The 17,044-nt window shown below is 34.2% G+C and overlaps 2 protein-coding genes across 3 annotated transcripts; both read left to right on the forward strand.

Annotated features, from left to right (window-relative positions):
* The first annotated feature begins 2,530 nt into the window (after positions 1 to 2,530).
* Positions 2,531 to 11,913, forward strand: LOC111020846 (diacylglycerol kinase 7). 2 transcript variants are annotated; one of them, XM_088127688.1, is made up of 14 exons: positions 2,531 to 3,134; positions 3,507 to 3,629; positions 3,729 to 3,866; positions 3,945 to 4,030; positions 4,294 to 4,381; positions 4,646 to 4,721; positions 5,722 to 5,804; positions 7,695 to 7,765; positions 7,997 to 8,074; positions 8,572 to 8,659; positions 9,236 to 9,352; positions 9,535 to 9,657; positions 10,081 to 10,121; positions 11,774 to 11,913. In XM_088127688.1, the coding sequence occupies exons 1-14, from the start codon at positions 2,769 to 2,771 to the stop codon at positions 11,814 to 11,816; spliced, it is 1,521 nt and encodes a 506-aa protein (XP_087983814.1). In that variant the 5' UTR covers positions 2,531 to 2,768; the 3' UTR covers positions 11,817 to 11,913. The 2 variants fall into 2 exon arrangements, with proteins under 2 accessions (XP_087983814.1, XP_022153322.1); XM_022297630.2 differs by lacking the exons at positions 10,081 to 10,121; positions 11,774 to 11,913 and having other exon boundaries at positions 2,533 to 3,134; positions 9,535 to 10,012.
* Positions 11,827 to 12,396, forward strand: LOC111020847 (protein GLUTAMINE DUMPER 3). The gene has a single exon (XM_088127689.1). The coding sequence runs from the start codon at positions 11,827 to 11,829 to the stop codon at positions 12,232 to 12,234; it is 408 nt and encodes a 135-aa protein (XP_087983815.1). The 3' UTR covers positions 12,235 to 12,396.
* The last annotated feature ends 4,648 nt before the right edge of the window (positions 12,397 to 17,044 follow it).

Here is a 17,044-nt window from a genome sequence, read left to right on the forward strand (position 1 = left end):
CCCTTTTTCCTTATATGGCAACACTCCTTTTTGGGTAAAGTTTCTGAAAACTATAATTGAGGAATAAGATCTTGGAGAATATAAAATATTCTTATTGACATTCCTTCAATAATATTTTTATGTGTCTATATTAACACGATAGATAAATCAACATTTTCATAGTATGTAAAAGAAATTGAAAAAATATGAAATTATCAATAAAATATCACTAGTATAGACATAATATTAATATTAATCATTCTTAACTTATTTTGAAATGATAAAATGTTTATTTGTCAACTTAAATATTTTTTACACCTTTTTTATTTTTATAATCTTTCTAGAAATATCCATCGACATCGACATTTTACCGATATTTCTTTCAACATTTCCATAAAATTGAAACTTCAGTATTTTGATCGCCTTCAACGTTTAAAATCTTGTTTCTCACCTCTTCATGTTCTTTTAATTTATTCTTTTAATTCATTGATTTCAAGAATTTTATAATCTATTTGAATGTTGAATTATTTTGACTTGTTCTATGTTTTTATGTTAGTTTCTTTAATAATTTTTTTCAGAGTTATTGGTTTATTAAATTATGATAATTGAGGCTTAAAAAATGTATGATAATAGATATAACTTCAAAAAGTTTAACCCAATTTGATACTTTCTATGTTTTGGTTATTCCCTTGATACTTTCTATGTTTTGGTTATTCCCTTGATACTTTCTATGTTTTGGTTATTCCCTTTCAAAAAATACGTATCAATTCTTAGCAAAATTTTGGAAACCAAACATGTTTAATACATTTAATTATGTAGAACTGAAATATACCAAAGAAACAAAAATCGTTGGCATATATATGACTATGGAGTTTTCGTCCTCATTAAATTAAATTAGTATAATTGAAAATTTAGACTTATTATAAACTTTTAACTTGAATGTTGAAAGACTACATTCAATTCTATAGCCAAACATTTCTAATTTTACCTTTAATTAATTTTTTATATTCTATATTAAATTGTTTAAACTTTACTGCCAAGGGTAAACAATTATGTATTCTAAAAAAAAAAAAATTTACATGCTTAAATTAGTACATATTAAATACAATCAACGATATTAAATAAGAAGAGTAGGTATTTCAGATGTACCTTTAGGACTCAGCTTGGGTATTTGTGGTGTAACACATATCCTATTAAATTCCTTAAATAGAATTTGAAGGGTAGAAAATAGAAATTTTCTCATCAATAACCATGATAATTAATAAAGTTGTTGAGATTGAAACTATGTTAAGTGGTCCTCGTGCTTGTGTCTTTTAACTGATATATTTAATTCGAATTTATGGTTATGATACCAATAAAGTGTTCAACTGGTTATGATACACGTCATCTACTTATTCAAGATTTTTTTTAGTACAATATGTGGGGGTGGGAATCGAACTCACAATCTTTTAATTAGAGATTTATGTCAATTATCGTTAAAGTAGGCTTGTTTTGACCATTTTTTTAAGCAAGAAATCCCAAAATTATATATTATACTATATTGAGTGCCATATACATTTTGCAATAAATTTGTAACTATCATGCTATGTCATGTCATGGGTCCAATGAGAAAGTTAGAGGAATAAAGTCATTAAAATATTAAATATGCGATTAGACATATTGGTGTGGAGAAAAGGTATTATTTATTTATCTTTCTTAAATGAACATTCAATCTAGCTTAACCCAATCTAGCTTAAATGAATATTCAAACTTAAAAAAAAAAAAAACTTACATAATCATTTTCTCAGCCTTAAAAAGTAATATAATATTCCTAAAATAAGACCAATATTAATTTAATAAAAATATAACAAAAAAATTAAATATAGATTCAATTACTATGGTTATTTAAAATTAATTATAAAACAAAATTTTAACAAGACATTACTTTAGACACTGTACGCCATTAGAGCATAACTGAGTGGATAAGACTAATATTATCGTTTCAAAATATAGTTCAATCTCCACCTTGCAATTATTGAACCTAATTTTTTTATATTATTTTGAACATTCATTTTATTTTAATTTTAAGAGATGGAACATTTTCAATTAATAATAGATAAAATTTGTTCTAGAATAGTTTTAAGTTATTAAGTTTACTTAAAAGCTTAAAAATAAATAAATAAAACAAAGAAACGATTAATCAAATAATTGCATCTCATAAAATAAAAAATTCTTGCATTCATCCTCTATTAAAAAACATAAAATAGAAATTTCATAAAATTGACTCATTTTTACGAAAATTAAGTCTTAATAAATTAACATACAAAATCGAACCTCAAATAAAAGTCTCAAAACTCTCACTAATTAAGTAAAATGAAGCACTTTCTTTGAACTCCTATTAATTTTTTCTACAACAAAATAATCCAAAAGAAAAAAAAAGAAAAAGAAAAATCCATATGAGGACATTATAGTAAATAACCAAATTTTTTGAAGGGCATAACTGTCTGCCAAACTCCGTCGCCGGACCTTCAAAAGGAGAAATTGTAAAATCCGCCGGAGGCTTCGCCGTTAATGGTTATTATAATGGAATCCAACCAACCAAATTCTCGCCATCTCTCTCCAATTTGGCTTTCATCTCTCTCAAAATCTCTCTCTCTTTCTCCAACTCCGAAGAAGCATGAATGTGACTTCGCCGGAATTTATGATTTGATTTCTTCACTCGATTGGCCCCTTCTCCATATATATAATCCATAGAAACAGAGGCCTTACTTTTGAGATTCTGAGAGAGGGAGAGGGAGAGGGAGAGAGTAATGGAGTCGCTAACGACCAACGGCGGAGAAGATTCATCAACTCGAATCGCGGCTCGATCTTCGATGATCGAGTCATTGAAGGGATGTGGATTGACGGGAATCCACGTTGACAAGGAGGAGTTGCGGAAGAAGCTTCAGATGCCGCAGTACCTTCGGTTTGCCATGCGTGATTCCATCCGCCTGCAGGACCCGGCTGCCGGAGAGAGCCGATTGCCGGCTGCTAATTCTCTCTCCGGCTCAGCCTTTGCGCCGGAGATTAATGAGCCTCCGGAGTCGCCGATGGTGGTTTTCATTAATCCGAGGAGTGGTGGTCGTCATGGCCGCTTGCTCAAGGAGAGGCTCCAGATGCTAATTAGCGAAGAACAGGTCCATACAACTGCTTCTCCTGTTTCTCAATTTCACATGGCTAGTTATTATATGCAGTCGTAATTGTTGTTAGCTCGTATAAGAATTTTGGAATTTTAAAAATGGAGGTTAAGTTTGCTTGAAGGGTGTGTTTCTTCTTTCGACTAGAAGGTGTATTTGCAGAAATAGATGTGCATTATCATGTCAAGGATTGTGGAGATAACTTATTAGTTCCCTGAAAAATTTTAGGGATTTCTGGAGTTGGATCTTCATGCCTTTGGATAAATAATATCTATTCAGTGAGACGATTAATTGAACAATACAAGTATATGTATTTCTCCTTAGTTAATGCTCCTAAACATTGGTCTTCAAAGGTCAATAATTTTTATGCAGGTTTTTGACCTAACAGATGTGAAGCCTCATGAATTTGTCAAGTATGGATTGAAATGCCTCGAGTTATTGGCTGCTATTGGTGATGCTTGTGCTAAAGAGACCCGTGACAAGATGAGGGTCATGGTACGATTAAAGTGAAAAAGAAGTATACAGTAGATCTGTAGCTTTATGAATTTTGGTTATGATGGGAACTAAGTATTTTTTCGATGGATAATGGAGCAGGTCGCTGGTGGTGATGGTACTGTTGGTTGGGTTCTTGGTTGTCTTTTAGAACTTGAGAAGCAGGGGCGGTTGCCTGTTCCACCTGTAGGAGTAATTCCTCTTGGTACTGGCAATGACTTATCCAGAACCTTTGGCTGGGTGCGTTCTCCTTTCTCATGAAAAATTTAGTCATTTATATATGTTTTAATTTATTGGAGGATTGAATGCTCTTTTCAGGGTGGTTCTTTTCCTTTTGCTTGGAAGTCAGCCATCAAAAGATCCCTCGACAGGGCAACCACTGGCCGGGTTTGTAAATTGGATAGGTAATTCACGAGCAGGATATTTGGTCCGGTTTTCTCAGTTTTAAGGGTGGTTCTGCTTATTATTTAAGTTAACATGGTGTGATGGTGATTGTGGGTTTAGGTTTGCATATGTGAATGATTTGATAGTACGCATTTCTGTAAATGTAATGGCTAAGGGTGCTTTGTGCTTCTGCATAGTGAGAGCATCAGTGAAACTAATTATTGCATCCTATGGATGTAGTTGGGACATTACTTCTTATAAGTCTGAATCTTGTGTGATGCAGCTGGAATGTTCTTCTATCTGCACCAAATAGCATAAATGTGGAATTACCACATTGCATGAGACCTACAGAAGACGGTGCTCTTGATGAGGTTTGTGCATTTTAGTACTTCGTTTCTAATATTTTCATAGTCTAGCTGAAAATAATAAATATACCGGATGGGCTCTGGTATTTTACCCATGAAATTGACCTTAAATATATCTTATCTTTCTTTCTGTCATTTGTTTTGCATTTGGAAGTTTTTGGACAAACAAGTTATAAGTGCTAATCTTCACAACGTGGACTTTTCATTTCCAAATAATTATGTGACAACAAAGATTTATATCTCAGTGGTAGAAGTTTTTTGTGGACACAGAGCTTCGAAATTAAGGAGGCATCATCAGAGAAAGCAAGCTGCCACGGAGGAGTATTTTATAATTACTTCAGCATAGGTATATCAAGCATTTGCATCTAAATATTGCGCATACCCTAAAGGGTGGATACTTTGCGACTTATGCCAATAACATTTTCATCAATTATAAATCCCGGAGAAGATATGCTTGAAAATTTGAGGATGATGTATTTATCCTGCCATTTACATAAGCGTCGATATAAAAGAGTTTGTATTCAGAAATTGATGTTTAAGACGCTGTAGAAAAGTTCTTTCTGAGCAAGAAAAAGTGGAGTTCATCGGGTCCATAATTATTCTACTTTTAATATTTAGCCTATGCCTAGTATGGATTATTTTAGTATTCCTTTTCAGTCCTGGCATTACTTGAGTTCTGTTAATTTTCTGCATTATTTATAGTTAATAGGTTTTACTGACGAAGATGGAAGTTGAGGACATCAGTCTTTTTTAAGTAACGGTACAGTCATTGAATTATTGCATGTGTTCTAAAGTTGTATAGTAATCAAGTTGTCATTGATTCTATATTTCTTTGTTCAGCAAAGACCTATCATTCTACCAGATTATCTGCGACTGTTATTGAAGGGTCTAAATGGGAATGTGCAACAATGACTGGTTTTCTGCCTAAGCATTCTTAATTATTATTATTTTTTATTTAGGGGATAATATATGCTTTTACAAATTTGGTTGGTATCAAAATGCATTTGTGTTCAAATGTGTTGTGGTCTGCAAATATAAATAAAACTCACCTCCATATTTAATCGATCAATTGAATAGTGAAGGGAGCTAGGCTTCAGACCAGAGATATAATTTTCTCATATGATGGAGTTACTCCCTTGCAAAAGGAGAGATGGAATTCACATGCGGACACAGTTGCATTCTTATTTGTTAGTTTAACATAGGGATGAATTTTGTTAATTTTTAATATCACATGGTAACAAAGTATGCAATTTTAAACTCTAGGGGTATTTGCATCAAATGATCTTGATTTAATTGTTTGATTGCTTATGCATAAGTAGGTTTACTTATTTATTTTGTTCATGCAGGAATGGATGCTCAAGTTGCTTATGGCTTCCACCATTTACGTAACGAAAAACCTTACCTTGCACAAGGTCCAATAGCGAACAAGGTTGGATTAAAAATTTATCCCTTCAATTTTGAGTACTATATGCTTCTATCCCAACTTCAGTATTAGTCTTACTCTTCCTCAAACTACGAACATCTTCCACTAAAAGTTGGTCTGACCCATGAAATCAAGAATAAATCATCATGCATTGAGATAATGAGATAAAAACATGATATGATAGTTAGTTGCAATATTACCATAGGGGTCCTCAGCAATGTCCCACTCTTTCTTTTATATTTGTTGCTTACTCTCTGAGGAAAAATGAACCACTAAAGGGTTTACTAAAAAGTTATTTTAGAACATTGGAATGTTTATTAAATTAATATGAGACTCATATATTCAACACTTTTTTTTTTTTAATTAAACCTAAACGAATTCATTTCTTACACAATTACAAAAATAAAATTATCCGAAGAATGAATTAGATTAACTCATCCAAGCTTTGGATCTCACAACTGTGGATAGGAGGGTGGTGAAGTCTTTGTGGAGTTCACAGAATATAAGTTGAACGGGGATGGAGTATCTTGGAAAATTGGGATGGTTGTTGATCATTTGGGATGAAAGTAAAGTCAGGGCGGGTGAGGTGGTAAGGGGAGGTTATTCTTTATCTATCTGTCGCAGTTGGAAACACCTTTTGAGAACGATGAAATGCATGATGTTTCCTATCAAATAAAGAAAAAAACCTTTTTAGGAAACAAAATTGTGGTAGCTACGATAAATTTGGGCAATGATAAAGCACCTGATTTACAATGGAGTTCATTACGAAATTTTAGGATGTTTTTAAAGTTGATTTCTTATATATATACAATGATTTCTATAGAAATGGAAGGATGAGTTCATTTTCAAAGTAAAATTTATTTGTTTGGTCAAGAAGAAGGAAAATGGTAAAAGATTTTCATCCAATCAGCCAAGTAATGTCCATCTACAAAGTGCTGTCCGAGGTATAACTAGAAAGATTGAAAGAAGTGATATCTACAAGCATTTAGTATTTGGTTAGCCTTTTTAACATGTGGTTGTTCCTTGTAATCTTCTGTTAAATAATATTGAACTACTATTTTTGGGCCGCCTTTTTTTTCTAAAAACTTCTTTGTTTTCATGTTTCTTAATTATTTAACTTAATTCTCATTTTTCTTAATTATTTAAGTTAATTCTTGTTTGGACATTAAACAATTTTATTAATAATTCATGTTTTAAATATTGATTTTTTTAGAGTATAAAATACAATAGATATATTTATTTATTACTTTATCAAGTTTCTTTTGCTTCACTTAGCCCATATTTTTTGTGCGCCTTTGGCCTCCCAGCAGTCAATGTTGCCCCTCATGTGTTAAAAACATTGAAATGAACACACAGTGCAGAAGTAAATATCTTAAATAGTGATGAGACAGTGGAAGAATATTGGTGAGGGAAGGAGGGTCTCCCATGATCTTGCAAAATAACTACCTTAAGATCAGTAGAATCAATTCCATAGGATCCAAGTGTTAAGGTTACTATGTTTATACGAAATGTTTTTCCACTGTTTACATAGTGATTATTATATGGTGAGTAAGGAGGGTCCCCTATGATCCTAATGAGTAACCGTCTTCTGATCAATGATTCAATGGTAACAGTTCCATAGGATCCAAGTTTCAAGGTACTATGATGTTTATGGGAAATGGTCTTCCACCAGAGTGATTATTAATATGTAGCTAACCTTGGATCCCGAGGCTTCATTTTAAATATGTGCAAATAAATATGATCAGGAGTGAAGTAGTTTTAATCTTTGGTTGATGAATTGGCCTAAGAAGTTTTCTTTTGCCTTTATTTTTTTGTGCGTGTAAATCATGTAATGTTACGTTGCCTAAAGTTTCTGATCGGACTTGGTTTATTCAACTAATAGATCTCTTATTGCAGCTGATTTATTCTGGCTACAGTTGTGGTCAAGGCTGGTTCTTCACGCCTTGCTCTAGCGATCCGGGTTTAAGGTCAGATATTCCCACGTGAAGTGTTTGTTTTTGTTAACCTAAACAGTTTTTTGAGTAATATTTTGCCTGATTCAGATACATTTTTCTTAAGAAAAAATGTGTTACCAATAACCCCAAAAAGGGGTTTAAGGATTGTTTCTTTGTGATATGAATGAGTTTTAAAAATATTCGAAACAAGAAACAATATTTATATCTGCAGGCCAGTTTTTCTAAGAAATTTTCTGGTTGTAGGGGCCTAAAAAACATCCTGAGGATGCACGTCAAAAAGGTCAATTGTTCGGATTGGGAGCAGGTTTTAATCCCTTCGAGGTATCATGCAACCTTTTCTTGGCTTAGGTTGTATTTATAATGGTATTTTTAACTTCATGCGTCTAATATGAATCATGATATTGATGAATTAAACAGTTTTGTTTATTGAACTGTCCTTTTAAAGGAATGTGTTAGTGACTAACAGGGTAGCTGCTATGTGGCAGCTTAATGGTTGCAGCAGCATTTAGGAGTAACTAACAATCAAACTAAAACTAATGGCTACTAGCAAAACTTTTCTGCTAAGCAGATATTACTAGTACAACTCTACAATTTTTTCTGCGTGAATTTGTCTGGTAGTGAGGAAAGGGGGATTATCAAGAAGCATGGTAGAATTGTTCATGCTATAGTTTGAAGAGTTTTTCAATATTGCAACTACGTAGCCAGCACCGAATATGTTGGGATTGAAGTCTGATTAAGTTGAGCTTGAATCTGAGGGGAGACCATTTTTGTTTCCCAACTTTAGGCATTTACCTTATTGTGTGAGTCGTTTCCTGCAGTGTAAGATCTCTGGTTGCTTTGAATCTCAACAACTATGGCAGTGGCAGACATCCATGGGGAAATCTGACACCAGAGTACATGGAAAAGGTACATACTTCCTTTTCTTCTCTTTACAGATCGAGCATTGCTTATCTGCACTTTCACAGTCCAGTCAGATTTTTAATTTTTCAATCTGATTATAGCCCAATTGCACTTGGAGAACTATCAAACATGATATAGTTTCTGCTATTGCACTAATTTTGGCAATTTGCTTATGGCTTGGTTATTTATTTATTTATTGCCGGAGGAATAGGAGTTTGGGTTTTTGTTTTGGAATCGTATTCCTTGTTGAGGTTGCTTTGTAAGAGAACAGTGTAAAAAATGTTTTAGTAACTCAACTGTATATGGTATTGTAACATCCTTCTACCATAATCTGCCATTTTTCTTTCTGCCCCTAAATTCCTTATTCAACTCGACTATAATAAAGTCTCTCTCTCTGTAAATGACTACCTAAATCTCTGTCTATCTCCATTTGTTAAGGCTTGCAACACCCTGGTTCTGCTGTCATGCTTTATAACTCAAATTTACAATTTTGCTTCTCCTTTACGTTATTCAAACTTCTATTAGCTTATTAGCTTGTATTGGAAATTATACTTACCTTGCACTTTTTCAATTTGTTTTTAGAGAGGGTTTGTTGAGGCACAGGTGGATGATGGCCTTCTAGAAGTTTTTGGTCTAAAGCAAGGATGGCATGCATCACTTGTTATGGGAGAGCTCATTTCTGCAAAACATATAGTTCAGGTAAAGAAGCTGTGCTGATTTATCCATCAAATGGTTAGTTAAAAGTTTAAAACTGCAAGGTGAGAAAAAAATGTCATTCTGGAAGCGTTATTTGAATTCAAGTTGAAGGAATGCCTGGAAACTGAAAAAAGAATAGAAATATGGTTTTTAGTGTATGAGCGTTGGAAAAATATTTTCTGCAGGCTGCAGCAATTCGATTTGAACTTCGAGGTGGAGAATGGAAGAATGCATTTCTGCAGATGGATGGAGAGCCATGGAAGCAACCAATGAGCGACGAGTTCTCGACTTTTGTTGAAATCAAGAGGGTACCTTCCCAATCACTAATGATCAATGGAGAATAACTTGAGCTACACTGTTAATGCTGCTGATCATTTCTCACTGTTAGGTTTAACCATTAATGTAAAGCTATTGGCCGGTCGTCCTTTTGGACTGTAAATTTAATATTCTGCAAGTAAATTTTTAGGTGTGAGAGTTTGCTATTTCAGATTCATTTGGCGGGAAGAACACATGATCCTCGTTAGGGACACTGAATAATTCAGTTAGTTGCTAATCTGCAAATGAGTTGTGATGGTGTCCAAGAGCCTCAAAACGTATTTATATTTCTACTGTGTGACATTAATTCATTTGGCAATTCATGAAGTTCCCCACCTTCTGAAGCTACTGGTTTGGTTATTTTGGTTAATTAGGTCTGAATCTGAACTCTGTTTTTTTTTTTTCATACAACCCAGGTGGAGTTAAAGCTACTTCAAGTAGAATGCCAACTGAAATGGTATGTGGAATTCTTTTAAGAAATCTTGGGTTTAATCTGAACTTTCTGCTCATTTCTTCTCTCACACTAGAAACTTAGGGGAAAAAAAGAGAAGGAAAACATTAATCTTTGTCTATACTTTGTGGAAATAAGTAATTTTCTCTCTCTCTCTGTCATATGGTGACATGCAGTCTATTGAAACATGGTATGTTATTAGGACTGGTCATAAGAGTGGCTAAAAGTTCAACTAAAAGGACAAAAGTAAACGCCTTTAGGGATTAGATGAGTTATTTTTCTTTTTTTTCCACACGAGGAGTGGGATGAGTTCGACCTTCGACTTTTAAGAAGGTTACTGATACCTTAACTATCTTAAATTGACAATAAAAAGTGGGTGCAACACGAGAATTTCTCAAATGAACACTCTGAACACTCTAAAAAATACAGAGCTTTTAAGTTTAACATTTTAATATAGAGTAACTTTAAGCCATATACACTTATAAGTTGATGGGTTTTGATAATCCAAAGGATTTGAATCTTCTTGTAGAGTAAAATATCCCCACATTGAATTAATCTTAAAATATAGCAAACTACCGACCTCTGTTTTACGAAGAGTTTCAATATACAATAAACTTTGTTTCTTCTCAAACAGCTGTCTTATGTTTTATTTTTGCTCTAAAAAAATACTGTGTTGATTTTTGGTTGGAAAGTTGCTCGAGTTTATTGACTGCATGACAAGACAGAGAAGGAAATTAAAGATGAGGAGAAGAGACATTATAAACATATATATAGGGAAAGAAATGACCATCCATATTCACTAAATATCATTTTGATGCTCAAGTTAAAAATAAGAGTTTGTGTGAAGCAGAGTAAAAAGGAGTGATATTTGACCTTTTATTTATGAAAAAGAGGAATAATCATTATATTTTTGTTATTCCCTGCCTAACTTAACTAATTCTCACTAGATACAGTGTGTAACGAAAAATGACCTATTCTTTAAAGATATACGTCGTTTTCTCATTGCTCGGCTTTCCAAGGTTGGTCTTTTATAGGATTTGCACCATACCACGACGAGTTTTCTAACTTACCTTGCTAGATTTTCCTTGTTTCAAAGGGCAAATCTATCCAACTTGATCAACGAACCATTAATTAGTAATTTTTAGGTGGGAGAATTTGGTCAGGTAGATGCAGGAACAGTCCTTCAAGATCCATTAGGTGTCCAAGGCATTTTGTTCCTTTAAGTAAAATCTCATCTCATTTTCATTTTCCGAGCTAGATATACTTATCATATCTTATAACTAGACAAAGTATGTAGCAATATCTCCGTGTACGACCTAACAATATTTCATCATTCCATAATCCCATTCCTAACCACTCAAATTTGTTTTGAGTATCTTTCTTGAAAAAAAGGTTACAATAACTCATTTAGAAATATCCAATTCCCATAGAATTCCCTTGAACTAAATCCCTACCCAAAATCATATGCATTGTTCATTTCTTCTACTTATTTCCTTTCATTAATTCATTTGTTCCTTAGCTCTATATCCCCTTCCTTGAGTTTGTTTGATGCCTCCATAATTAGACCCCACTGCCCACCATATTCCTTCTCTCTCTCTCTTATATATATACCTTTCTCATATGCACACTTCATTTTCATCCCCTATCTTCTTTCCCAGCTCAAAAATCTCTGAAAACAAACATCAAACTCACATGCTCTAGAGATAAAGCCATGGCAGCCAGCGGAGATTCTTCTACCAGTATGGAGGCAGCTTCACTCGCCACACCGTGGCATTCGCCGGTGCCGTACTTATTCGGCGGCCTTGCAGCCATATCAAGCCTCATTGCCTTCAGTCTCTTGATCCTCACCTGCTTGTACTGCTGGAAGCCTCATGTATCTGGATCGAACGGTGACGATGATACTGCTCGAGCAGCAGATGTGGAGTCGGGCGAAGGCAAGGGCGGCGGTGATCGGAATTCGCTGACACCGGATGACTTTGATGACAAGGTTGTGGTAGTAATGGCCGGAGAAGTGAACCCAAGTTTCATAGCCACACCCATGTCATTAAGTTTAGATTGTCGTAGTAAAATTATGTGTCGCCATGAAGGGGTGGAATTGCAGAGTTGTACTTCAAGTTAAGTTTTGTTTTAAGAAAAAAATAATTTGATGGTCGATCTCTTTGGACTTTCAATTCTATCATTTGTACATTAAATTTCTTTAAATTAAATCCTTACCATCACTAAAATGTAAAAGAAGGATGATGATATATGAATTTGAAAAATGATAATTTTTGTGATGTTAGTAGTTATTATACAAAGCATTTTAACATGTCAATTTTTTATAGCAACCAATAATTTCAAGATAAGTTTTTTTTAAATACTACCCTATGGGACGAAGATTCGAACCCATGACATGACTTTTTGATCGGAGATAAATGCCTTAGTCAGTTGAGAATTGTGCTCCGATTGGCAAGTAAAGATAAGTGCCTTACAACCTCTTGGTTGAAGATATATGTCAATGGTGACATGTAAAATAAGTTATTACTACGCGTTCAGGCAAATGAAATGATTTTGTTTTTTTTAGTTCAACAAAATATTGTGAGGGTGTGAATTCGAACCTCCCTCCATAATCAATTGAGATATGTTCAAATTAACATATATTTTTTTATTTTTTATTTTTGTATTTTATGAGATGAAATTGGTACGCCTATTTCATCAAATTTAATAAGGGTCGCCGACTCCTGGGTTATAAAAAAAAAAGGTATAATATTGAATTTTTAAAAGACAAGGGACTAATTATATATTTAGTTTTAATATATTTTTGAACATCTTAAATAAATGTAGAAGTTGCCCATTTTGGCTTGAGCAAAGGAATGGCTTTTCCTTCATTCTCTCTCGGAAGGGATGCCACAAAAGGAAAGTTGGCATAGAGGGAATAATGGAATGGTTGGGTATTTGAAGAAATTTAAGATTCATAAACTTTACTAAAAGGAGAAAGAAAAAGAATGAAATAAAGTAGGATTAGGCAACCAAAATAACAGAAAGAAAGAGAGAATGACTTGCAGCATAAAAATGAAGATTTTTATTTTAAAAATTATGAGGGCGGGAGGGATATTTGACCTCTGACCATTAAGAGAGGTCAGTAATGTCTTGATCAGTTAAGTTATACGCATGTCGGTGGAAAGATTAAGAGAGTACTATATACTGGAAAAATTCTTATATAACCTCCCATCTCAAGGAAATGAGTAAAGTGGCTTAAGTGTTGTATGCTCATGTTGGCAATATAAAAGTAGATCGAGTTGAAAACATAGTACTAATAAAATCAAGTTAATGCAATCATGAGCTCAGCTCAACGATAAATAACATCTATTTCTCTTTAATACTAAAGCTCTAAATTCAGGAGAAAAGTCATTTGATCTTCTCATTCATATCTTGAGAATGTACAGAGAGGCCTTTATATAGAGAGACAAAAGAGGCATAAAACTCCTGTATACATGAAATACACATGAATTGAAAACTTTAACAGACAAAAACAGACTAACAATCTAATAACAAAAATATTCCACAAGACTAAACTAATAAATCCACATAGGCAAGCCACGTCATTCATCTTTAGTAAGTTGCCTTCACACACCCCAACATAAGCTAATGGAGGAAGGATCCCGAACATTGAGCTTGAGCTTTAAACGTGCAAAACTCACAGTAGATAATAGCTTAGTAAGAATATCTGCGACCTAATCCCCAGCAGGAAGATGATAAACCAAAAGTTTCTTATTAAGAACAAGATCACGAACAAAGTAAATATCAAGCTCCATATGTTTTGTCTTCGAATGTAACACCGGATTTGCACTGAGATGAACTGCACTAAGATTATCACACCACAAAATAGGCAAGCGAGGTAAAGAGATATGTAAATCAGAAAACAATGAAGACAACCAAACCAGCTCAGTGGCAGCAGTAGCTAGACAACGATATTCAGCCTCTGTACTTGAACGAGAAATAATAGATTGTTTCTTGGACCCCAGGTAACAAGGTTTCCACCAAAAAATACACAAAATCCAGACGTTGATTTTCTATCATCTGGATCCGACGCCCAATCAACATCAACATAACCATGAAGTGAAAACTGAGAAGGTTTGGATAACAGAAGACCATGATCCACTATACCCTTGAGATAACGAAGAATTCGTTTCACCAATTGCCAATGAACCAAAGTAGGAGAGTGCATAGATTGACAGGCTTTATTGATACTGAAAGAAATATTAGGGCGAGTCAAAGTGGCATATTGCAAAGCACCGACAATACCCCTATATTGATGAACATCAACAAACTTATCACCCTGTCTAGCAGATAACAAAGGACCACTCACCATTGGAGTTGAAATAGCATGAGCCTCAGCCATACGAGCTTTAACAAGAAGATCCATGATATATTTAGACTGAGATAGAAATAGTCCACCTTGAGGAGGATTTGAAACTTCAATACCAAGAAAATAGCTCAGCCACCCCAAATCCTTCAATGAAAATTGACGATGAAGCGTAGAAATCAACTGAGAAATCATAGTCGTGAAGCTTCTTGTAATTAGAATATCATCAACATACACCAAGATGTAACAACAATGAGAAGAAGTATGTCGAATGAGTAAAGACGAGTCTGCTTTAGAATTTACAAAACCCAGAGTCTAAAGAAATATACTCAGCCTATCAAACCAAACCCAGGGAGCCTATTTGAGACCATATAAAGCTTTACGTAGGCGTCAAACAAGAGGAGGAGAGCTGGAAGAAGAAAAACCAGCAGGCTGCTCCATATAAATTGTTTCAGAAAGAAGACCATGAAGAAAATCATTGTTGATATCAATTTGATGAATCGGCTAACTGTGAGCTAAGACTAACATTAACAAAATACGAATAGTGATGGATTTAATAATTGGGCTAAAAGTCTCTGAGTAATCAATATTAGGAGATTGATGGAACCCTTTAGCCACTAAACGCGTTTTATATCGAGAAATCGAGCCATCATAATTCCTTTTAATCTTAAACACCCACTTACGACCCCACTATCTTCTGATTAGAGGGTTGAGGAACAAGATCCCAAGTATGATTACGCATAAGTGCATCATATTCCTCAGACATAGCCTGTCGCCAATGATCATGACATAAAGCCTCTTTAACAGAAGATGACTCAACCTATTTGTAATCAATAATAAATGCTTTAGGCTTAAAAATACCATTCTTACTTCTAGTTACCATCGATGGGAATTAAGAACAGAGGAAGATGAAGCCGCATTAATACCGATTGGTGATGCACAAATATTAGCTCTAGGTGCTGCACAAATATCAGTCGGCTGAGAGCTATGACCAACTGCATTAATACCCATAAGACAAGAAACCCCAGACAAAGAACCATCTAAAGGACCAATGGGAACTACTGATTCAGTAGCAACATTCAATAAACCAGTGGACAATGAAGAGTTATTAGACCTTAGATAGGACACATCACTAGACATAGCTGGTACATCAACATGTGTATCCGTTGTTACAGCAGGTACCGTGGGAGTTGAAACAAAATTTTCATCAAAGAGCAGCAGGTATAGGACAGACAGCAAGTGGACCAGTTGCCATTGGAACCGAAATATTTGGAGAAAAATCAGCCACCGAGGGAATGGGTACAGGATTTGTTAGAGTAGAAATAGGAAAAGAAGATGATGGTGACAACACAGGGAGAGAAGAATTTGTAAAAGTAGATGATGATATTTGTGGAAAGGACTGAATATTGGGTTTTGCAAAGGGAAAAGAGTTTTCATCAAATATAACATTGCAAGATATAAAAACTCTACTAGAAGATGACAAATATTTATAACCCTTATATTTATTGCTATACCCAATAAAAGTGCAAGGTTGAGAACGAAAATCAAGTTTGTGAGCACTAAAAGAACGCAAACAAGGAAAACATTTACATCCAAACACTTTTAACCAAGAATAGTTAGGTTTATGACAAAACAACTTCTCCAACGGACTCACATAATTAAGAACCGTAGAAGGTAACCTGTTAATGAGATAGACAGATGTAGCAAAAACATCATCCTAAAAAGAAAGAGGCATAGAAGATTGAGATAACAAAGCTAATCTAGTATATCTATCAACAATATGACGATGTTTACGTTCAACAATCCCATTTTGTTTAGACATAGAGAAGAATACATGTTTTTGAAGAAAAGGAGTGAAAGGTTTAAATTCACCATCCCCATCCGATTGAAAACACAGTATATAACAACCTAATTGTTTCTCAACCATAGTTTTAAATTGATGAAACACAGAAAATGCATTTGACTTGGAATGAAGAAAGTAAATCCAAGTTTAACCAGAAAAGGCATCCACAAAGCTAATGTAATATTTAAAACCATTATTGGAAGCTGTAAAAGTAGGACCCTACAAATCAGAAACAATTAATTGCAATGGGGCAGTATACACAGTATTAGAAGGAATAAAAGGGAGAGAATGAAACTTTCCCACAGCACAAACATTACAAAAGTGAAATTTCATGGAAGAAATATATGGTTTGTGTATATTTATTATTTTTCTAACAATTGGAAGGACAGGACGTCCAAGCCGCCTATGCCACAAATCAACATGGGAAGTGTTCATATCAGTAGATAAAAATGTAGAAGATGAAACCATAGCAGCTGGAGGATGAGACAAAACTGGAGAAGAATAGCTACTAGTGGATAGATGAGCAGAAGGAAGAGGAGAGAGTTGAAACCGGTACATTCCATCATGCAGAGTCCCTTGGAGAAGAGTGGTGCCAGTACTTTGGTCATTCACTCAAAAAATACTGAATTATCTCTAGCAAACTGACTGACACTGATAAAATTCTTGGTAATATGAGGAACATGGAGTAAGTTATTAAGATGAAAGATACGATTATTTGAAGTTTGAAAAGAAGTATTACTA

Source organism: Momordica charantia (genome assembly GCF_013281855.1).
Source record: "Momordica charantia cultivar OHB3-1 chromosome 8 unlocalized genomic scaffold, Mcharantia_2.0 BLBB01000008.1, whole genome shotgun sequence".
In the NCBI taxonomy this organism is placed as follows: domain Eukaryota; kingdom Viridiplantae; phylum Streptophyta; class Magnoliopsida; order Cucurbitales; family Cucurbitaceae; genus Momordica; species Momordica charantia.